This window comes from Rosa chinensis, unplaced genomic scaffold (assembly GCF_002994745.2).
Source record: "Rosa chinensis cultivar Old Blush unplaced genomic scaffold, RchiOBHm-V2 RchiOBHmChr0c38, whole genome shotgun sequence".
Classification (NCBI taxonomy): domain Eukaryota; kingdom Viridiplantae; phylum Streptophyta; class Magnoliopsida; order Rosales; family Rosaceae; genus Rosa; species Rosa chinensis.
The window spans coordinates 8289-33018 of NW_020126847.1; the positions used below are offsets into that span (position 1 = coordinate 8289).

The 24730-nt window shown below is 36.8% G+C and overlaps 1 protein-coding gene, 3 long non-coding RNA genes and 1 pseudogene across 4 annotated transcripts; all 5 read right to left on the bottom strand.

Moving 5' to 3' along the window:
* Positions 1–1249: 1249 nt before the first annotated feature.
* Positions 1250–24398, bottom strand: LOC112181395 (annotated as a pseudogene).
* On the bottom strand, positions 3052–6210 carry LOC121048950. Its single transcript, XR_005804310.1, has 3 exons — positions 5682–6210; positions 3696–3956; positions 3052–3372 (listed from the first exon to the last, which is right to left on the bottom strand). It is a non-coding gene; the product is annotated as an uncharacterized LOC121048950 (long non-coding RNA).
* Positions 6305–6928, bottom strand: LOC112181394 (thioredoxin-like 1-2, chloroplastic). Its single transcript, XM_040512333.1, has 3 exons — positions 6817–6928; positions 6466–6630; positions 6305–6356 (listed from the first exon to the last, which is right to left on the bottom strand). Exons 1-3 carry the CDS (start codon positions 6880–6882, stop codon positions 6315–6317), a joined length of 273 nt encoding a protein of 90 aa, XP_040368267.1. The 5' UTR covers positions 6883–6928; the 3' UTR covers positions 6305–6314.
* Positions 7351–7723, bottom strand: LOC112181398. Its single transcript, XR_002928841.2, has 3 exons — positions 7592–7723; positions 7463–7507; positions 7351–7376 (listed from the first exon to the last, which is right to left on the bottom strand). It is a non-coding gene; the product is annotated as an uncharacterized LOC112181398 (long non-coding RNA).
* LOC121050907 lies at positions 16209–17438 on the bottom strand. Its single transcript, XR_005804311.1, has 3 exons — positions 17396–17438; positions 17155–17316; positions 16209–16248 (listed from the first exon to the last, which is right to left on the bottom strand). It is a non-coding gene; the product is annotated as an uncharacterized LOC121050907 (long non-coding RNA).
* Positions 24399–24730: the final 332 nt, after the last annotated feature.

Genomic DNA, 24730 nt, shown 5'->3' on the forward strand with positions numbered 1-24730 from the left:
AACATAAATGTAAGTCATGAGCACATATCATGAAACAGAGATGAGCACTACTTCCTGTTTCAACCCTTACTATGAGCTCATCCAAAATGACATCTGTTTTACCAGTGTATATACAATCATAAACTCGAGGAACCACACAAAACATAGTAGGCTTTAGTTCCTGAATGTCGTCCAGTAAAAACCTGACATCCTGCAAGTCCAACGGCAATCACATTGCAGATGTTGAAGTTGGTAAGTAAGGAAGAGATGTTGAAGTTGTTGAACCACACAAAACAGATGTTGAAGTTGGTAAGTAAGGAAGAGAATACCAATCAAGTTGGTAAGTTGTAGATGCAATAGCTCTCTATTATTTGGTCAATATATGGGCCAACGGGAGAAACGGAAAAATATGAATTTAGATGCAATAGCTCTGGTCATATATATGGGCCAACGGGAGAAACGAAAAATATGAATCTTCCTCTGTACACTGTAGAATTTATTTTATGTCAGTAGTCAATATTATTGCCTTCAGGGAGATGTCAAATTGTTAATTGAGTTCAGTAACTCAACTTCATGAAAAATATAATCCTTAACCATCTATTGATCATAATTCAACAGAGTTACTTTGGAAAAAATATGAACTATAAAATAAATCTGCCAGTAAGCACCTTTCAGAGGATGACTACTCAAAATTGTATAAGTAACCTCAGTTTAATTAGTTCGTAGAAATCTGTAATTTGATGGCCAACCACAAAGCTTTCAGCATAATTTGATCTAATATGGATCCAACTTCTGTCAAAATGAAAGTATAAATTTCCCCTAGTTGAGGGTTACGATACAACCCCAACTTTTATTAATCATGTCTTGGCAATAGCAACACATCTTGAAGATGTTACAATAAACTATAACTGCTCGCTAAATTGGATTGCATCCACATGATTTAAACTTTTGTCAAGGCATAAATAGCATTTTAAACAGGCACCGCATATATGTATGGAAACAGAATAAGGATCGCTATTTTAATTTAAGAATGAGGAAATAATTTCATATTGATAATGCTACAAAATCCAAAACAAAAATGGCCTTTGTATTGGGCTTTCCATGACCAAAACATGTTCTCTGCAAGTTTATTTGCCTCGGACATATAAACGAGGTACATTTATGCTTCCAAAATGTGCAATAAACCAAACATAGGTACAGGACTTGGTGAAAATTAATCACCAGATTGCACCCCAAACAACTCATGACAAGTTACAGAAGTTATTCTGCCTTTTTTTTTTTTTAGGGAGGCAGAATAAGCATTAATTCAGAAACATCAAGATAGAATATATTAAAAAGCTAAAAAATGGAAGATGTTAACTGTGTGAATTTATTTATCATTCTATCTTTTAGGAAAAGTATATGGTCTGTTGACAATACTTCTGACATTAATGCTGCATTAGTAACGATTAAGCCTTTTGGTTCTCTAGTTGTTCCACTTCTACACATTATTGTGCAAACAGCAGTCCTCTGTTTTAGAGGTAGTTCATAATCTGAATTTCCCTGAGAAAATGAAAGATAATAGATGATTTTATATTGTTGAAAGTTAATGGCCAATCCTTTACTAAAAGCAAGAACTTGTATGAGAAAACAGTGTTGAGAAGTTACCAACTGAAAGAATTCCTCCCACGAAAAGCAAGATACCCCCAGTTCTTCTGCTTCCTTCTTTGAGTGCTAGAAACATTTGTGAACATTTGTGAAGCTGACAATTGCTGAACAACGCAGATGTATACCTTAGATACAATCCAAACAACTTGGACCTCAAATTTGAAGTATTTAATGAAATAGTATATGACCTACTTTTTAAAGGCGTAGAACAGTTTGGAAGGCATGGTATAATCTGCAGAAAGAACTACCATGTAAGGATCTTAGAAAGCAAGAAAAGGAGAGGGAAATAAATTTTATATAAACGGAGTGCATATTAGGAAAGGAATAAGATTAACCATCAAGCACACAAGGCAAGTTGGACTTTGTAATTCTACCATGTTTACTACAAAATTGGATTATGAATGTTCTAGCACCAAAATATAAAATATCAGTGGCTTCAAAGTTCAAACATATATCCAGTTATGATAATGAGATAAGAGTTTGGAAAATAACTCACATCAGGGATTTTGTTCTCTTGAACAAAAGCTATTGGAACTTCAGCATGGTTGATGATGAACTCAACTGCATTAGCACCTGCAACATAAACCATGAAATGTCAATCAAATAAATTTGAAGGGAAACTGAAAATGCACCTTTCGATTTTCTCCCTAGATCCCCCACCACTTAATTTCCCAAAACTTCCCCTTATACCTGTAGAATTCAAAAACTGTTTGGCATGTTTGCCGGTTGGCCACTGAACTTTTGTTGTGGCTAGCTAGCAAACACTTGGTACCGTTCAGTAGTTTCCAACAGAACTATTTAAGTTGTTGCGAAGAGGCTGATAGGCAACTACCAAGCATTCAGTAGCGAGCCACTGAACACAGCTTAATCCAGATTTATAAACAACGGTGAAGTGGTAGAATTTGATAAAGGAAAAAGTTAAGACAAATTAGAATTTCCCTTCAATTAATCAAACTCGACCACCATCATTGAAGTTCACTATCTGCCACTGGAAAATGATAGCGCAAAGAATTCTTGAAAAAGAAAAGGAAGCATACCAAGGGTGTCATAAAGTGGAACATATGTAATGGCATGGCTGTTACACGCCTGTAACAAAAATAAATAATAAATAAATAAAATAAAATAAATAAAAAACAAACCAAACATAAGCATAAGGCTAAAAAGTCACAATTTTCTAGAAAGATTCAGTCCCCAATATCAGATTCAATTGTTCAATGTGACAAAAATGGGCTCTCAACAGTTAATATAGCATTTCTTCATTTAAGTGTCTTGCATAATATGCTCAAATATGAAACAAAGAATCACAGTATTATTATTACCTCCATTGCAATAATCCATCCGGGGGCGGGGGCGGGGGTTGAATTTGAGCCATATAATATACCACAACAATCTCCCTGCAAGGATCAAAACATATAAAAATCTAATCTTTTTTCCTTTTGTTTACAAATCTGCAGGCATAAGTGCATAACAAAACTTTAATGTGCAATCTTATACACATAGCCTTAAACCTTCCGACAAACATATAATGACCACTTCTTTCAAATCGCAAGGACAATATAGTGACACGACAAAACAATGCACCTATCACTTCTGCATTCACCGAAATCTATCTTGTATACTTTTTCAAACAGAAAAACATCAGCAGCAGAAAATTAACTAATAGCTCAAGCATACACGGCTGAGTCTATTTAAGCATACCAGCCAAGGGGCCAAGAAGAAGCAGATTCTAATATGTCATACAGACTCCTACAGTTCAATGTCCCAAAAGGAAACTAAATCAGTGAACTTGATACATATACTACTACCCGTGCTAGTGACAACAACCAGGAATAACGGTTCATAACACTACATTTAAACATTACTTGACCATATATATGCAAAATAACATAAATCCACTCCATTCTTCAGCATTTAGTGGTCTTCAGTCCCAGCAACTTTCATAATAAGATACTCAATCTCCCAGTTTCAACAAAAAACAAAGCATCAGAGACTGAGGACATCAGAGAAACTCATGCATTTTATAATTGATTCAACCAAATTGAAGCTACGACAGATGATGGAAAACAAACCTCTTCTTCTAACCATGATGTCTCTCTCTCCATCTTCTTTTGAAACATGTCAAGCCTCCGAATCTTAAAGAACACAGCTTTAGAAGGTCTCAGCCAATCATGCTGACAGGAGACAAGAAAGCTGTCGTGGCAGAAAGAGGATTCGTAGCCGTCACAAACTGTGGCCTGATGCAGTAAAAGAACACTTTCCCAGCCTTGTTCTTGTTCTACATTTTTGTAACGAGAGACACTTCCAGGCGATACATCTAATCTTGTAATAGTCTAATACAAATGCAGACACGAATAAACAGGTGAAAACAGCCAGAAACTATCTCCCTACTTCTTCAAATAACCATACAGAACATTGTCACATTGGTACATTATCATTCTGTTTCTTTGCCTCTTGATAATTTAGCAAGTAATTAAACATTCTTTCCATAGATGATAATATCATGGTGTTATGTAGAGTCAAAAACATATTGATTCAAAATTATTTGGAAACCAAAAGCAATCAATTACCCTGTAACATGAAAATACATAATGATCAAGTATAGGAACCACATGTTTATAGCTTTGGAGTTTACTGCTGGCAATTGTGAGTAGCAAAAAGAACAATGTCTTTGCTTCATCTATATCTCTCAGCCTTATCAAGCACGTAAGTTATGAAGGTATATCGGCTTGGGATTCAATTTCAATTAGAACAGAGAGACTCAAAGCTTTGCATCAAAACTTTAAATGATTACAGGCCTGGGATTTGGTGGGAAAAAGATGAAAGCCATGAGCTAAAAGACACATCGTTGGACTCAATATGGTTAGAAGAGAGGAGATATTACAAAGTCAAAGGGCACATTAGAGCTTAAATTAGAGAAAAGAGTTGGGTTACTTTTTCCATTGCATGCATAATTCTAATGCAAAGCTGCAGAACAAATAAAACTCTTGCAGATTAATCATTCTTCTGTTCAAGTGATACAGTGAAATATGCTTATTAACAAAAGTCACACAACTCTATTTCTATGCAATTTTCATTTTTGAGGTGTCGTTTTCGAAAGTGAAACTTTTTGGGACTAAATATTGCCTCTTACATGCATTGTAAGTTCTCAATATATTTTCAAATGTTTTATGTTCAGTGATGACGCCAATTTGTTTTATTTCTGCACCTTAACTGTGAACTTAAAAAGAAAAATGGTCCAAAAGGAATAGCAAACATGCAGCTATAAGCATTCTGAAGCAAACATGCAACTGCTGGAGATTGAGCAGAAATTATGTGCAAAGAAGATCACGAAAAAGAATAATGAGAAGAGGTATTGGGGTGTCATTGTTTTACTGTTTATGTGTTTGTGGATTGGTTTAGTAAGAGAAAGTAAGGTACTAAGGTGGAGAAGTTGAGCACATGTTAGGTGCATTGTTAGGTGAAAGGGAGGGAGGGTATGTATTAGTGCATAGTTAGGCGAAAGGGAGTCATTTTAAGGTGGAAAGACCATGTCATCGAGAACACAAGTGTAACTCTTTCTTGGCAAGTAAGAGGAATAGAGAGGTAGGGAGTTCTGCTTGGCAGGGCAGGAAAAATAGAAGGATATGTGAATGAAGTCAGTGAGGTATGATGGGAGAATGATGATTATGATTCAAGTGTATTGCTTATTGTTTGGTGCAAACCTTACAGAAGAAGGCTTGTAATTCAAGTCCTCATAAAATAGGCAGTTACAGTACGACCAATTTCTGCCATACATTATTCTTTTATGAGACCCTCTGATATAACATCTCAACAGAAAAGAAATTATGCCTAGCTACCATAAGATTTCAAAGTTAACTGTAAATTTCAGATAATCTCCATGTAAATCAATCAAAATCATATGCATGTGCTTAATATCGTATTTAGAAGTCCATATTAGAATGAAATGGGGCTGTGATTATTAAATCCACAATTAATACACATGACTACATACAACTAAACATAACAAGAATTATGAAATAGAATCGGAAAACAAAAATTGGAAATCAAATAATCACCTTATAGAGAATGGATGCTTATCGGGTTGAGCCTGACCATGATTTGAAGCTAGTTGTGGCTGTAGCGGCGGAGGTTGCAAATCCCTAGGTGGGTTTTTCTGCTGAGATAGCATAGTACGAAGATTGTACTGGAAGATTGTACAACGAAAACGGGGAAGGACCCTTTAAAAGGAAAGCTGGTATTCTAAGCTGGTTAGAGACAAAATTACTCTGACTATGAGTGTGCGAATAAAACAGCAATGAAATCAGTGAAAAGGGTTAGGGAAAGCTTCACGTAGTCCAGATCCCAGATCACCAAGGTGTGCCCTTCTCAATCATCTCCTGGGTGTTTACCATGTAGCCCACGAAAAGGGAAGCAGAACCACCAAAGATGGGAGAAGCAAATTGCAACCAGAGAAGGATGGACACGCCTGTAGAGAGCAAGCCCTCATGGTTATGGATCACATTGCTCCAAACACCAGACAAATCGATGTTTTACATGACCAAATCATCCACCCTCTCCCCCCCCCCCCCCCCCCCCCCCAAAACCCCTCTCTTCTTTGGTTGATGGTGAAGAAGATCTTGCTGATATGTCACCTATCTCAGTCAAGTGTAATATCACAGACTCATGTAATCCCCTTTGCGGCCAAGACTTCAACCCTCAGTCCCATATTTAGCTAATGCATCTTTGAATTTCTTGACCAATAAAACAACGAATCCAATTAGCATAATTCGAATCATAAATACCCACTGATCCTTTTATTGAATATTACAAACCAACATCAACAGGAATTGCAATACTTACAGCGGCAATGGTGCAGCCGAAGCTACATACTCGCCCTTCTGCACCTCTATAAAACCTAAAGAATGGTATCACATGAATGTGGAGACCATGGCACATAGCGTTGAGCTCTTCAAAGTTAACCGAAAGAAAAATTGCATCTGGAATCTGTTCAGCCAGCTGACAAATCTGAACAAAATCATAGTACTATTGGTAAACAGATATTCCAAAATGCTCCAAGCTAAAATTAGATGTGCTATAATTTCAAAAGGGGATTCAGTAGAAGCAAAACCGGACCATTTAATAGCAGCTGTATAAAAAAATAGTGTCAAAATAACCAAGGATCATGATAATTAAAGTGATAAAGTGATATACCTGGGGTACGTATTCACCACCACCTCCAAAATTCTCCACACTCTTCCAGTCATATTTTTCATGCATGACACCTGTTTTCTTGTAGGCTTTATAATTGGTTCTGATCCACCTTACAGCATGTCTTCTCACACTACTTGCTTCTTTTGATCCAGACCTTGCCAGGCCTTCAGCTATCATGTGTTGGATTGGAGCCCAATCATTTGGAAAGTCCCTAATATTACAATTTCCATTAGGCCACGTAAAAGTTCAAAGTAGGTAGCTGATATTCTGAAAACTTGAGAAGCCAATACGACAGGTCTTAAAAAATTCCTGAACTACTAAAAGCAGTTAATATCGTATTGCAAATGACTCGATACCCAAAAATAAAATATGAAAATACCTTTGGCATGGAGAGCTCTACAAATTTGATGGCTTGCCCTGCGAAATTGCAACTGCCTTATAATTCGAAAGAGCAATACTTTTTCCCAAATAAGAAATTCATCAAACTTTGACATCCAGGACTTTGTGTTGTATGTGAATATCTGATACAGGTGTTTGGCAGCAATACAGTAGGCCAAGACCTGTATAAATGCAGGAGGTTTAGACATTTTTTCAAAGGCCTTGGAGTCCCACTTTATTGAAAACTCCAATGCTATGTCAACCAAACCTTCTTCACCAATGTGGGAGGCTTTGAAGCTATGTTCTCAGCAAACTATCATTTAGGAATTCAGTTAGTCAGTTCAAAGCAGTTAGGGATTCATAAAATTCCATCAAGTGCAGGAAAATAAATAATTACCTTTTGATCCACATAATAATCCAGAGTTCACTTAACTCTCTTGAAATAGTGGCCTAATGTCACAGAACTCTGGTAAATCAAAAAATCTAGCTGCAGTAACCATTAGTGATGCAACAGCTTCCTCACATTCCCAGGGCATTCCCTGCAATGACAATAAGGGAGGAAAATGACATTGTGATGAGTTAACCTGTCCTTCTTTTAACTCATAATGAAAGAAAGGTTTCAAACAAAAAAACATTCATTTCATTTAGCAGGAACTCAAACCACCTATCTGATGTACATTATTACATGATTCCGTCAGGTCAACAGAAAAACTGTAGTAATGACAGAATCATCTAAAGTTTCAAATATTCATGGTGTGAATATCTCTACACCAGAACCTAATCAAACTTCGTCAAATGAGTCTTTGCATCTGGTACAAATTTACATGGCATCTACTAAAATCAATCAACCATGTGAACCTGACATTTGGAGAATCTAGTAAACTGAAGTAATGCTATACTGCATCAGCAGCATAATCTGACACTAAGATTAGCAATCCAGGAAACTAAACTAATTAAGCGAAAGTAAGGGTTTTTATTCTTTCTCACCAACATTTCTAAGCCCATAAGCGAATGTATATATTAGCAGTTCAATCCGAAACCAAAAGAGCAGCTGCTGATTAATAGAGTAGCAGCATACCTTTGGATGAGGAAATAAATTCAGAAAACGATGCTATATAATCAGAAAATAGAAAGACCTTGAAAGTGGCTATCCGACCAGAAAACGTCTACAAGTTCATCGATGAGTTTAGTGAAGTAGATTTAATGCACCAGATCAAGCTTCTAAATTAAAAATTTAATATTCCTTTCACTGATGCATTTTTGCATTTATTAGTAACACGGAATTGGGCATGGTAAACTAGTTCAACTCTATCCACACATATGAAGAATGCCAACAAGAGTTGATATTACAAACCAATTTTGAAAACTCCAAAGATATCAAAGAAAGGGAGGATTTGAAAATGTAAACCTGTATTCATCACACTGGTCCGTAGACAATGCTATGCTGCATCAGTAATAATTACAGCTTTCGTTCTCCAGTTGTGCATCAGTATATAATTCTTTGCAGTCAGTCCTCTGTTGGGACGATAATTGTCCCAGAAGCCCTGCAATAGCATTATTGTGCAGATGTCAGTCGTCCGTTTTGCTACAATGTCAGTTATGATCTCTGAAATGAGGAAATTTTCACAAAAGGAAACGATACGGTCGATACCTTTTTAAGTTCACTGGTGAGGTTCTCTGCACGGATTAGCTTCATAGAAACGTCTTCATTGGTGGCATTACAAGGTGGACACCACAGCTTTTTATGGAGGACTTAGAGTCCTCATGTTGATAAATAATGACTCGACACGTAAAAGGGGCAATGGACGCATATAACACATATCAAGGAAGGGAACATAGTGCAGCCACACATGATCCGACTCTGCTGAATCAACACTTTCCGGTTCTGAGACCCTCACTTCATTGATGTGAATATAGACCTGAAAACTAGTCCAAGGATCTTGCAGCCTTTGATCAACAGCCACACAGAGAGCCAATCCTGTGTTGTCCCATTTGAAATTTGCAAGTGTTTCAATACAAAATTCAAACCGTCGATGCCCCTTGAAATCCATTTGACAGCTGAACCACTTTGGAACCCCGCTTCTTGGAACTGGAAATCTAATTGTGAATTGGAATTGCTGAGAAGATAGGAGTCGAGAGAAGAGATCAGCGTCCACCTCATCATCATCCTCGTTTGCCATCCCAACCAAATTTTGACAGAGTCTCCAGCAATTAGTCAAGTCATCTCCTTAATCATTTGTGATTCTTTACGCTCCAAAATGTTTGACAACTTCGAAATTCTTTCCAATGATACGCAATCCTCACATTCAACAGCTAATACTTGGTGGAAGCTCTGGAATTTCTACGAGCCTCCTGCAGCCTCTCAAATTGAGTTTCCCCAAGTTGACAAATTTGTTGATGATGCATTCGGGAAGAATAACAATGGGGCTTTCTGATATATCAAGTGAATATAAAGTGGATGCACAATCAAGGGACGCGAGGAAATCAATATTAGATAAATTGCATCCACCCGCATGGAATCGGGTCTAAACAAGGAAGCGCCAGATTGAATTCAGTATCTGACTCTGGCTCCGATGAAGAGTCACGGTTGTCATGTGAAACCTTTGAGTAAGTTGGAAGCACTTCAGACTCCACCTTATTTGGGATCTTACCAGTTTTGGGCATCGGACAAATAAACCTCCCTTAACTTCTGCAATTCATAAATGCCGCAGGGTAGATCTGTGAGGTTTCCACATCCGCCTAACGTCAAGTATTCAAGGTTAATTAGATATCCAATGGATGAAGGCAATGCTTTGATGCCAGTGTTGTATAGATACAAGGATGTCATGCATTTCATCTCTCCCTCAATTTCAGGGAAACTCTCCAGCCTTGTGCAGTAGTTGAGATTAATGGATCGGAGGGATATCCAGTTGACTTCTCCTGGTAGCCTCACAAGGTTAGAGCATTTATGAAGATCCAGTTCAACAAGCTTTTTGAGGGATCCAACTGAAGGGTGAACCTCCGCTAAACTTGTACAATAGCTTAGATCCAGTAACTCTAGGTTTGGGCTTCCAGACAGGTCTGGGCTTTGTGCTAGGAGTTCACAGTCACTCAAACTTAAGGATTTGAGGGATTTGCAGTTGACTTTTTGAGGAAGCGTCACAAGGTTAGAGCAACGGTGTAGATCCAGTTCAACAAGCTTTTGGAGGGATCCTATCGAAGGATGAATCTTCTTTAAACTTGTACACCAACTTAGATCCAGGAACTCTAAGTTTGGGCTTCCAGACAGGTCTGGGCTTTGTACTAGGAATTTACATCTCTCCAAATTTAAGGATTTCAGATTTTCCATACTCTGTCATACCAAAGTAGAAAAAAAAATCAAATGGAAAATTAGTAAGGTGTAAAGATTTTAACAAAGTAAACTCTGGAAACTCTATAAATACCTTGGATCCTTCTCCAAAACTTGAGATGCGGCTGCAAGGCATACTAAATTGAACCAGATTCTTCATATTAAAATCGGAGGGCAAAGATTGTAGCGGACAGCTAGACCAATCAAATAACCGCAACTGATTCGGATAATAATCAACCTTTCCACAAAACTGTCCATTGATGTTTATAAAAATTTTAAGATTTTTCATCTTTTTGAAGCATTTAGGATTCAGGCGTATCTCATCTTCTTTGGGCATCTTTACCATCATGCCTTCAATTTTACTTGTGCCCTAGTATGCAAAACGCAATCTTATTAGCAAACTGAGTACTTATGTAATAAAATGCAAGTCTTTTGAGTTTTATTCTTTCTTTAAGAATTCAACAGAAAATCATATAATATATCTTACCTGGATATTGGTTGTCGAATTGAAACAAACTACACACATAGAGAATCAACCTGACCTGACTCCATGTATATATGTAAATCTGAGCATATAGGAACTACTTACCGTGTTTTCTGTAGAACCTCTGCAAATCCTTGTGATGCCACAATCTGCTTCGCTCACCGGGCTCTGTAGACTCTGCTGAACTATATATTTTCCCATCTCATTTAGCAAATCATGCATGCAAATATGACCATATCCATCAACATTTATGAGCGCCTTTCTTCAAGAACTTCAATACTATGCTGGGGTTGTTGCGATCGCAACCTTCTAATATTGTATCACATTTTTTGTATTCCAACCTCTGAAGAAACAAGCAATGTCGAGGAAAACTTTTTTCACTATTTCTTCAGTCCATCATAACTGACTTTGAGATATCTCGAATGTCTCTGGAAGATTTCTTTTATAACCATCTAACATAGCATGCCATTCATGTATAGGTCTACCACGTAGATGTGAACCCAAACATACCAAAGGCTAACGGAAGGCATGAGCATATCTAACAATTGTGCTAATCCAGAGTTTCTCATCGTCATCATGATTTTCTTTTTCTTGAAGGCATTTAACCTGAAGAGCTCACAAGCTTCGCTATGATCTAGTTCCCTGGCCTTGTATATAGGATTGACTTCGTGAACAGTTAACAAACGCTTATCTCTGTTGTTATGATAATTCTGCTACCACGACCAAACCAATCTGGTGCTCTGGCTAATGTGTCTAACTGGTTCGATTTATTCACATCATCAAGAATTAACAGAATCCTTTTATTTCTCACCTTTGACGCAACAAATTGATTCTTTATCGACATTGATTACTATCAGTTCTTTGCCCCCTAGAATCTCTGAAAGAATAATGTTTTGTAGGTTGACTAAACCTCATGCTGCTCTGAACCTCCTCTAACATTTTCCAAAAAGCAGTGACATTCAAACTTATGGGCAATTGTATTGTAAACCAGCTTTAGCAATTGTTGTCTTCCCTATTCCACCAATTCCCCATATCCCTACCATGCGTACATCACTTCCCCAACATCTAACATTTCAAGCATTTCTTGTACCCGAGAGTGTATCCCAACTGGACACTTTGCCACATCCAATAGGAAGGTTCTTTTAGTTGTGCAGAAACCTCTTCAACAATTTTATCAATAAATTCATATTCATATTGATGCCTGTCATGTCAAAATCAAATGAAACATTTAATAAAAACTAAAACGGTAAAACCTTGCTACTTCGAAAAGAGCATAGTATTGTCATAATAATCACACACCAATAAAGAACAGACAAATTTGCTATAAGTAAGATTAGGTGCGTGATATACCCCTGCGAGAAAGGCCACCCAGACAAATCTGCTGCTTCTGAAAGAGCTGCTCTCCAACTTTCACCTTGTCCATATCACCTTCGAGTCCGCGTTCATGCTCTGCAAGTGCCTCACCAATTTACCTCTTTGTGTCTTACATCGGCGGGATTTACTTGTAAAAGATTGCGACCATTTGGTTCTTACGATTTTTTACATTCAAGGATATGAACCAGTTTTAAACACCACTTTGAGGCTGCATAATTTTCGGAGAACACAACGAGAGACAGCTTTGATTCTTTAATTGCTTGGAGAAGTGCTTCTGATATTTCTTCTCCTCTTGGAAGATCATCATCATCTATGAAAGTGTTGATTCCCCTTTGAACCAAAGACCTGTGCAAATGACCTGTGAAACCGTAGCGAGTATCCTCGCCTCTGAAACTCAGAAACCATCGTGTGTGCATGAGCGGGTGGAAAAAGGAACAGAAGAGAATGAGAAAGAAGCTCTCAATTGGGTGGCCATTGAACCTGAGTTGTTGTTTGATTTCACGCTCAGCTCGCTGATGGAATGAAGAGGAGCACAAGAGGAAGAGGAAAAGAAAGGAGCACAGCTCAAAAATAGGTACGCTGCGTGATCACAGTTCCTGGTAGCTTCCATCAACGTCAATGTGAAGTCAAGGGCGTGTAAGATGAAACGAAACTACCAAGAAATGGAGAAGAAGAAAGGTAAAGTGGAAAAAGCAGCAACACATTGTATGGTGTATGAACGGGTGGAAAAAGCAGGAACAATTGTTGTTTGATTGCTGGTGAAATGAAGATGGGGCAGAAGAGGACAAGGGTCTCAGTAGGTGCAGAGTTTTTCGTGTAAGATGAAGCGAAACTACGTGCCCAAGAAAAGAAGAAAAGGTAAAGGTAGAGGACGATCAGTCCAGTCACCACCGAAAGAGCATCTTATAATGAGTTTGGTTGATATGTAGACGCAATTGCCAGTTTGTCACCGACTGGCTCTTGATTTAGTGGTAAAACTGTAAAGAATGAAGAAAGTTGTTTAGAAGCACCACCCTGTAAGGTGGTTTAGAGTGCATGACATTGTGACACCACAAGTGAGATAGGTTCATTGAGAGTCTGGTAAAATGAGAGACGACACATTTGTAAGAGTCTGGTAAAATGAGAGACGACACATTTGTATATCAACTGGTGAAAGCAACTGCAATTGACTTCAAGCATTGTTTCTTGGACTGAATGAGAAGACCACACTAATTTCATCATCAGACCATCATTTTAATTTGGAGACATGACACAAGTACTTTTATTTTTTTTTTTTTAAATCTAATTTTAGTTCGGTGTGGATTTAAAAATATTTGCTCAGTTATCGATTCTTAAATTTTTATTGTTGATTACTTATGCCATACTTTCAGAAAATTTAGTTTCACTGCTGCCTGTTGGGTAAATCCCAGCTAGATAATCTTTCTTCACTTCAGTAAAGATCTTAATTAAGATCTCTACTTATTTATACACAAACTTAGAAAAAAGGTCAATATGGATAAATCCCTGCGAGATATTCTTTAGTCATAAGTAGTTTTTCATCAACAAAAGAGCAGGCAATCGAAATTTTGGGAAAGTGATGTAGCTAGATTTATCCAATAGTTGCTTCCAGCTCTGTTCTTATACCTTTCCACCCTTTGCTTCACTATAAAGTTTTCAACTCGGTCCTGCAGATGATGTAATTCAACATACATATTTAGGATTAACTTATCAAAGTTCCAACCTTTTCTTATCCAAGTAGAAAATCATACCTTGTAATATTGAGTAATTGCGGTCTTTTCAGGTTGAAGTTGGAGTCATGAGATCCCTCTCTATGTCAAAGGGTTTGGTTCCAAATGAACTGCTTTTAACAACTCAAACCCTCGAAGCTGCAATAAAAATGTCTTGTAAGTCAGATGAATAAACTTAAGCAACATGGCATGAAACAGGGATGGAGCTCATCCAAAATGTATTTTCTTGCCTTCATGTTTGACACATGATTTGTAGTCATCAGTCAAATGATGCTCAGCTGCCAATCCTCCAAGGCCTTTCTGTCAGGAACAACCACAGCAACAAGAAATGACTCGAAGCTGTTCCCATGAACCCAAATCTGCCAACCAGATGAAAGTTAAGATGTTAAGATATCCGTCTGCAACTTCAGAAAACACGAAAGAAGGGTGGAGGACACTGCACAAAATTCAAATGTAGCACAAAGACGAACACAATCTCATTTATTGATGAAATAAAGGTAAGTCCTGTCATTCATCATACAAGTAGAATACAGAAGTTAGCGACATACCATGTGATAAGGGGGCATTGCAAGTATTTGCTTTCAATGCTTTCCACAGCAACATATTCACCTTGAGACAGTTTAAATATGTTCTTTTTCCTGTCTAAACTTTCATTGCTCCATTAGACTGCCATTCTCCAATATCACCTGTGATCCATCCACTCAAAATTAATCATCAACAAAAATTTTGAAGGCTCCATCTTGAAAAGAAACCAAAAGATTGAGCATCAACCAAGAAAGTACTTCATTTCTAGTTTTGTAGACATTTACCTGTATGGAACCACCCATCAATAAGGACTTCTTCAGTGAGATCTTGTCGCTTGTGGTAACCAGAAAACAAGGTTTTCCCTCTTAGGCAAATCTCTCCACATGGCACACTAGAAAGTGCATCATATCCCAGTTCTGGGACCGACTCAAGCCGTGCTTCAATAGTTGTCAAGGGGACACCCACAGTTCCAATCATAGGATAAACATTGCCAATGGACGTAAAACAGCCACCACAGCTTTCAGTAAGTCCTAACTGATGAACTCTAGTACTCTTCGTTTCATATATATCTGCTTCTGATGTGTTGTGGTAGCTGATTTAGAAAAATAAGGTTATTTGAATGAGTACAAAAGCATCCATACTTGACATCTCAAAGGCCAAACACATATACCACGAATTAAGTGAGAAAGCACAGTGAGCTGAATACTTATGCTCGTATAATTTCCTGAATCTTCACTATGATTTAACTGATTATGTGTTATATTCATTATGATATGCAGTCAACCATACCATATCCTTGTGATAAAGTGCTGCAGCTGGTGACCCTAAAAATTCCTCCACATGCCTGGGCAAAGGCGCAGCACCAGACAACATTATACGAACTCTTCCTCCTAATGCTTGTTTTATCTACCGCAAGTAACACAGTTTGTTAGAATGTACGCATAAAATAGAAGTAATGCATTGTTCGAATGTAAAACCAGATATTTCAAGAATGAAAAGGTGAAGGATAGAATGACTGACCTTGTTAAATACAAGCTTCTCCAGTTTTGCCAACTTGCTGCCATACAAATATTAATTAGTTTATGCCTTTATGGTAGGAATACAAATGCAAACAAAAAAGGAGGTCTTAGTGAGACGTATAGTTATATGCATACCGGAAAAGGGTCTTCCTCAGCACACCATCAGATGAAACTTTACTAGCAATACCTTCGGAAACAATATTTAAGACAAATATTAACAACAAAGAAATTCACGGACATAAATGTATACAGTTCATATTGATGAATCTGTTTTACCAGTGTATATACGATCATACACTCGAGGACCCACAAAACATAGTAGGCTTTAGTTCCTGAAGGTCGTCCAGTAAAAACCTGACATCCTGCAAGTAACGGCAATCACATTGGACAGATGTTGAAATTGGTAAGTAAAGAAGAGAATACCAATCAAGTTTTGATAAGGAAACAGAAAAAAAAGAATGTAGCAAGAATGACACATATACTTATGCCTTGCCAGAAGCCTATTGAAGATCCCTTGTAGATGCAATAGCTCTCGATTATTTGGTCATATTATAGGTGCCAACGGGAGAAACGAAAAATTTGAATCTTCTTCTGTACCTATGTAATACAATTCTATTTTATGTCAGTAGTCAATATTATTGCCATCAGGGAAATGTCAAATTGTTAATTGAGTTCAGTAACTAAACTTTTATAAAAGAAATATAATCCTTAACCATCTATTGGTAATACTTCAATGGAGTTACTTTGGAAAAATATGAACTATAAAATAAATCTGCAAATAAGCACCTTTCAGAGGATGACTTTCCTCAAAATTGTATTAGTTCCCTTAGTTTAATTAGTTGGTAGAAAATCTGTAATTTGATGGCCAACCACAAAGCTTTAAGCATAATTTGATCTAATATGGATCCAACTTCTGTCAAAATAAAATTTCCCTCCTGGTTGAGGGTTACGGTACAACCCCCAACTTTATGAATCATGTTGGCATAGCAACACATCTTGAAGATGTAACAATAAACTATACCTGCTCCCTAAATTGGATTGCATCTACAGGATTAAATTTTAGTCTGCATAAATAGCATTTAAACAAGCACTGCATATATGTATGGAAACAGAATAAGGATCGTAATTTTCATTTAATAATCAGGAAATAATTTCATTTTGATAATGCTACAAAATCCAAAACAACAATGGCCTTGTTAATGGCGTTTTTGTGACAAAACTACTAAATCTCCATGACCAAAACATGTTCTCTGCAAGTTTATTGCCTCTGACATATAAATGAGGTAGAATTATGCTTCAAAACTGTGCAATAGACCAAACATAGGTACAGGACCTGGTGAAAATTAATCACCAGATTGCATCCCAAACAACGCGTGCCAAGTTACAGGAGCTTTTTGCCTCTTGTTGTTGTTTTTTTTTTTTTTTTTTTGAAGAGGCAGAATAAGCATTAATTCAGAAACGTCAATATGTTAAAAAGATGTTTAACTGTGTTAAGGTATTTACCACTCTATCTGTTACGAAACTATGGTCTGCTGACAATACTTCTGACATTAATGCTGCATTGCTAACGATTACACCTTTTGGTTCTCCAGTCGTTCCACTTGTATACATTATTGTGCAAACAGCGGTCCTCTGTTTTGGAGGTAGTTCACAATCTGAATTTCCCTGAGAAAATGAAAGATAATATATGATTTTATATTGTTAAAAGTTAATGGCCATCCTTTACTGAAAACAAGAACTTAACTGAGAAAACAGTGTTGAGAAGTTCCCAACTGAAAGAATTCCTCCACGAAAAGCAAGATACCCCCAGTTCTTCTGCTTCCTTCTTTTGAGTGCTAGAAACATTTTGAAGCTGACAATTGCTGAACAACGCAGATGTATACCTTAGATACAATCCTAACAACTTGGCCCTTAAATTGGAAGTATTTAAGGAATAGTATATGACCTACTTTTTTAAATGCATAGAACAGTTTGAGGATTGATATAATCTGCAGAAAAAATTACCATGTAAGGATCTCAGAAAGCAGGAAAAGGACACGCGAAACAAATTTTATATAAATGGAGTGGCATATTAGGAAAGGAACTAAGATTAACATCAAGTATACAAGGCAAGTTGTCTTTGTATTTATATCATGTTTACACAACTAAATTGGATCATGAATGTTCTAAGTACCAAATATTAGACATCTGCGGCTTCAAAGTTCAAACAAATATCTAGTTATGAACTTATGATAATAACATATAGTTTGGAAAATAACTTACAGCAGGGATTTTGTTCTCTTGAACAAAAGCTATTGAAACTTCAGCACGGTTATGATGAACTCAACTGCATTAGCACCTGCAACAGAAACCATGAAATGTCAATCAAATAAATTCAAGGGAAACTGAAAATGCACCTTCCAATTTCTCCCTAGACCCCCACAACTTTTTCCCCAAAACTTCCCCTTATACATGTAGAATTCAAAAAACTGTTTGGCATGTTTGGTGGTGGCTACTAAAGTTGTTGTGGCTAGCTAGCAAACACTTGTTACTGCTCAGTAGTTTCCGATAGACAACTATCAAGCATTCAGCAGCCAGCCGCTGAACACAGCTCAATCCAGATTACAAACGATGGTGAAGTGGCAGATTTTGAAAAGGAAAAAGTTAACACAATTTAGGATTTCCCTTCAGTTAATCAAACTCGAGCACATTATTGAAGTTCACTATCTGCCACTGGAAAATTTTACAATGCACTAAGAATTCTAGAAAAAGAAAAGGAAGCATACCGAGGGTGTCATAAAGTGGAACATATGTAATGGCATGGCTGTCACAGGCCTGTAAAATTAAAAAAACACACATAAACACACAAGTATAAGGCTAAAAAGTCGCAATCTTTCTAGTAAGATTCAGTCCCCAATATCAGATTCAGTTGTTCAATCCTTCCACCAGTCACGAAAATGTGCTCCCAGCAGTCAACATAGCATTTCTTCATTCAAGTCTCTTACATAATATCCACATAGATGAAAAGGAAAACATGACAGTATTAATATTACCTCCATTGCAATAATCCATTGGGGGAAATTTGATCCATATATAGTTATATACCACAAGTATCTCCCGGCAAACATTGAAACAATATAAAATAAAATAAAACAATATCTTTCCATTTCACAGTTACTATTCTCACTACCACTACCATCAACTCTATAACACATACACCTTTATTACTAAGAACACATTTTCTTCCATAAAAATGTTATACGCACACACATACATAAACACATAAGTGGAGAGTTACAGGATTGACAACATGGCTTCTGATGGATGAACCCACACGAATGGCTGCATCATACACCTCTTGATATGGAGTCCACACATATGGACCCACCTGTCATTTTGCATTAAACAAAATTGGCATTAGTATTTCCTAGTAGCAAAATTGAGCTCCTGGTTTCAATGGGTTGCTGCCATTGCTCAAATGGAAATGGAAGGTACCTTCTTCTTGTTGACTTGGCCTTGACCAAGCATTTGACCGCTTGGGTTCCTCTTAACAGTCAATGCCAGTGAAAACAGAGTTTCAGCCATCATCTCATACTAACAATTTGAATTGAATCACACCAGTGAGCCTTTCTAAGTGCTCATATCCCACTACCATATTCACTCCTTGTATCTAATTCTTATCCAACTTATCAACGGGCATATTAGCTCAGCTGGTTAAAGCGTCATGCTAATAACGCGAAGCTCACAGTTTTGAGACCTGTATGTTCCATTTTTCGTTTACACTTTTTTCAATTTTTACCCATTCTTCTTTTGAGGCCATTTGACCTGTTTTCTGATATTAACTTCTTCCAAGTTCCAATTAACAGACTGAAAAATGAATAAAAATATGATATGCTATGATTCTGCTTTTTTTTTTTTTTGGCTGTGGTTCTAGTTTGTATAAGCTCAGTAGCATTCACAATACATGTGACACTTGATTTAACGTACATGATCAATCCCATAACTGCCACAGTGTCTGATACCTGAGAAACTGCCGCGGTGACTCCAAAAACCCCTCCAGTAACTCCAACAGCCCACCTTTAGTTAGATCTTGCAGCTTGTGATAACCAGAAAACAAGGTTTTTCCTCTCAAGGAAATCTCTCCACATGGCACACTAGAAATTGCTTCATATCCCAGTTCTGGGACCAACTCAAGCCATGCTTCAATAGTTGTTGGGGGGAACCAACCACAGCTTTCAGTAAGGTCAGCACGATTTAAGAAACTGATGAAATGTAGATATCTTCTTTTCATATATATCTGCTTCTGTGTTGTGGTAGCTGATTTAGAAAATTAAGGTCATTTGAATGACCACAAAAGCATTCATACTCGACATCTCATACGCCAAACACATTATCATGAATTAAGGTGAGAAAGCACGTTGAGTCAAATACTCAACCTTGTTTAATTTCCTCAATCTTCACTATGATTTAAACTGATTCAAGTATATATTAATTATGATATGCAGTCAATGTATACACAATCCTAACAACTTGCACCTCAAACATCAAGTATTCAAAGAAATAGCTTATCATCTACTTTTTAAATATATAGAACAGTTTAGTAGGCAAGATAGAATCTGTACAAAGAATACCACGTGAATACCACGTGATAATAGAAAACAAGAAAAGGAGAAGGAAATAACTTTTATAAAAACGGAAGTTGTGTAAATCAACAAGGCACCTCAATGTTCTACATAAGTTACTTACCTCTACATCAGCTCAATCAAACTAAAATATTGTCCTTCAATCCTTAACAAATGCAGTTTGTCATAGCCCAAACTCTGATATTACTTTGGAACAGATTCACACTAAAATATTGTCCTTCAACTCTCAACAAATTCAGTTCGTCCAAGCCCAAACTCTGATATTACCTTGGTTCCCATTGACTCATCGAGTCTTCCATCAATAAATAGCTACAGATCTGAGATGTCATAATAGTTCAGAACTCTTAGTTTCCTCTCTTTGCGAATCTTGATTGAAATCAAATTGAGTCTGAGATTTTATGATAGTTAAGGACTAGTAATACATTATTCCACTACAAGTAAAAAGGTCCAATAAGGATCTATGAGACCAATAGCGTCTACATCTCTGATATGACAAATAAACAGAGGAAAAGCGAATAATATATGCATTTGTTTTATTGTGAACCATAGAATAAAGCAACACCTTCTACTCATAGTTTCCAACACCTGCTTATCTTACGGGAAAGTTTTCCGTATTCTGAGGTAAAGTTGGACGAGGCTGATTGCCACAGAAACACACTTGACCACAAGGACAAATCAATAATATCCAAAGCAACCAAGCAACTTGGTAAACAAAATTGACAATTGGGGTAAAACAGTCTCAGTATTCTATTACTGACCTTTTTAAACCCAAGCTTGTGCTTTGTCTTGTGGAAGAGACTTCTTCAGATACACCAACTTCTTGTTATTTAAACCTTTCAGTAGCTTAGAATAAGACTGCCAATGAAAATGCCAACTGATGAGCTGCCTAACTTATATGCATATTGGAACAGGGTATGGTTCCACCAGAGGAAACTCTATTCGCAATACCTGCAGGAACCAATTTAGGCATAAATTTTACGATAACAAAAAACCAGGGCAAATATTTCTCAAGTTAATTATAATGTAGTGGTACTCAACAAGAAACTGATCAAATGAAAAGAAAATCATTGCAATTGCATAAAAATAATTGGACGCTGCATATGAAAAACTTAATCTCACTTTTCTTAAATCATGCCTTCAAGTATATATCATTCTAAATCAGACACCGAAAATATATATTTGGTGATCGATCAACACAATTCTGAACTTTTTACTTTTGAATAAGGAAATAATTTCAGATAACAATACTATAAACTCAGAAAATAGAAAGACCTTGAAAGATCGATCAACACAATCATGATCTGAATTTTTTAGTTTTGAATGAGGGGGAAGTAATTTCAGATAACAATGCTATAAACTCAGAAAATAGAAAGACCTTGAAAGAATTTAGTGAAATATGACTAGTGCAATAGATCAAACTTCGAAAACAAATTTAATATCGCTTTCCATAATGCAATTTTTCATGTATCAGTTACATGGAACCAGGCTTGGTAAACTAGTTCAACTACTATATCCACACAAATGGAGAATGCCAAACAGAGTTGATATTAATTATTACAAACTATTTTGAAACTCCAAAGTTATAAAAAAAAGGGAGAGTCTAAAATGTAACCTGTATTCGTCACATTTGGTCCATAGACAATGCTTTACCAACATTGCTGCATTAGTACTAATTACAGCTTTCCAATCTCCAGATGTGCATCAGTATATATTACTTATGCAGTCGGTCACTGTTTGGGACAATAACTTTCCAGTGGTCCTGCAATAGCATTATTGTTCAGATGTCAGTCCTCTATTTTGCTACAAATGTTTGTTATTATCTCTGAAACTACTGAAGCAAAAATGAGAAAAATTTCACAAAAGAAAACGATACCAATAAACACAAATTCATATTGAGGCAACTACAGCTGTATAACCAACTATTGGTAATACTTCAACGAAGTTACTTTGGAAAAAAATATAAACTATAAAATAAATCTGCTTTCACAGGAAGACTTGACTCAAAATTGTATTAGTACCCTTAGTTTAATTAGTTGGTAGAAAATCTGTAATTTGATGGCCAACCACAAAGATTCCAGCATAATTTGATCTAATATGGGGTCCAATCTCTGCCAAAATGAAAGTATAAATCTCCCCCAGTTGAGGGTCAGTACAAACCCCAACTTTAATCATAATGACACAGTTAACACCACTAACATCACCAAATAGAAAGCAACGAATTGGTTTAACAAGCTTGTTGCAAACTGAAATTTTTTAATCCTAGACAAAACCGTCTTGGAGAATGACGTCCTCACATGTTGTCTTGGCAAAAACAACAAATCTTGAAGATGTTACAATTGACTATAACTGCTCACTAAATTGGGTTGCATCCACGTGATTTAAATTTTTGTCTTGGCAAAACTAGCATTTTAAACAGGCAGAGCATACATGTATGAAACAGATTAAGGATTAAATATTTCATTTGAGAATGAGGAACTAATTTCATATTGATAGTGCTACAAAAAAGAAAATAGTTGTATTGACCTTTTCAGTAACAAAACTACTAAATCTCCATGACCAAACTGTTCTCTGCTAGTTTATTTAAAATGAGGTACATCTATGATTTAAAACTGTCCCATAGACCAAACATAGGTACAGGACCTGGTGAAATCCATCACCAGATTGCACCCAAAACAACTTATGCCAAGTTACAGGATCTATTCTGCGACAATTTTTTTTTTTCCCCTTCTGAAGAGGCAGAGTAAGCACTAATTCGGAAACATGAAGATAGAATATCTTAAAAAGCTAGAATATTGAAATTTCTAACTGTGTTAAGTTGTTTACCACACTGTCTGTAAGGAAAAGTATATGGTCTGTTGACAACATGAAAAGGAGAGGGGAATAAATTTTATATAAACAGAGTGCCATAATAGGAAGAAACCAAGATAACAATCAAAGGGTCAAAATATACAAGGCAAGTTGGTCTTTGCATTTATATCATGTTTAGTACAACAAAATTGGATTATGAAGGTTCTAGTACCGAAATATAATTCATCAGTGGCTTCAAAAATATATCGAGTTACGATAATGACATAATAGTTTGGAAAATAACTCACAGCAGGGATTTTGTTCTCTTGAACAAAAGCTATTGAAACTTCAGCGTGGTTGATGATGAACTCAACTGCATTAGCACCTGCAACATAAGCAAGAAAAATCGGTCAAATAAATTTCACGATAAACTCAAAATGCAGAGTCCAATATTCTCCCTGGACCCACCACAAGTTTAACTCCTATAGAATCGAAACACTGTTTGGCAAGTTTGGTCGCTACTGAACTTTCTTTGTGGCTGGCTTTCAAACACATGGTACTGTTCAGTGGTTTCCAAACTTAAGTTGTTGCCGAGAGTTTGATTTACAAAAGATGGTGAATTGGTATATTTTGGAAAGGTAAAAGTCAAGACCATTTAGAATTGCCTTCATTCACACAGAAGCAAGCACCATCACTTAAGTTCAGTAACTGTAACTGGAAAGGAATACATGCATGATGCACTGAGAATTATTGAAAAAGAAAAGGACCAAAGCACCAATACACAATTCCTTATCCTTCCTGTGTTCTTTTAAAACACCAAAGCCAAAAAATCCAGTCCCAACCTCCAAATTTCCTTTCCCAAAGCACCAATTCAAACAAACCAACAAGTGCAAGAATTTAAAAGAAGCAGAGATAAAAAAAAAACAAGAGTGAAGAAGTGCTTTGATTACCAGACCGCGATGAAATGCGAAGTGCTTTCCCTTCAATGGCACGTGCAAAGAAAAAACAAGAACCAAGCTTTGAGTGTGATTCGCCTTTTTTTGCTATTGAAGAACAATAACGCCGCACACCACTTGTTCGATAAAATGCAGCAGCAAATTCGGACACCCAGAGTGAACAAGGACGCTCCTAAGCGGCAAATACTCCTGAGAGGATCTTTTCAGTTTTGGGCCTCCTACAATCTTTTCTCGGGTGTCCTTGCCAAATTTGGGCTTTTTCGGCGGCTGTCGATTTTAAAATCTGGTGCCCAGAAAGAAAAAGACTTTGCATGTCTCTGCGATTTAGATAAGAAAATTGAGACTTGGAGTTCACTCGGTACATTGAGGGTTTCCGCATCAAATTTGGGACTGAGAAACTTTAGGGATCAAGGATCATGACTCACAAGGAAACAGAAAAGAAGCCCATTTTAAAATTTGGGCCTATTTGAAGAGTTCAGCTAAGCATCACGTTAAGGGTGTCCAAATCAAAATACCCGAACTTTAGTTTGTACAGTATTACCTCAGAGATACAGTATTACCTCCATTGCAATAAGACACTGGTGGACATTTGATTTATATATACCATAACGATGTCTCTGCAAACATTAAAACATATCAAAATCTAAGCATTTGCCTTATGACACATGTGAATATGTGCGTGTGTAGAGGCCATTTCCATCAAGGAATCTCTTT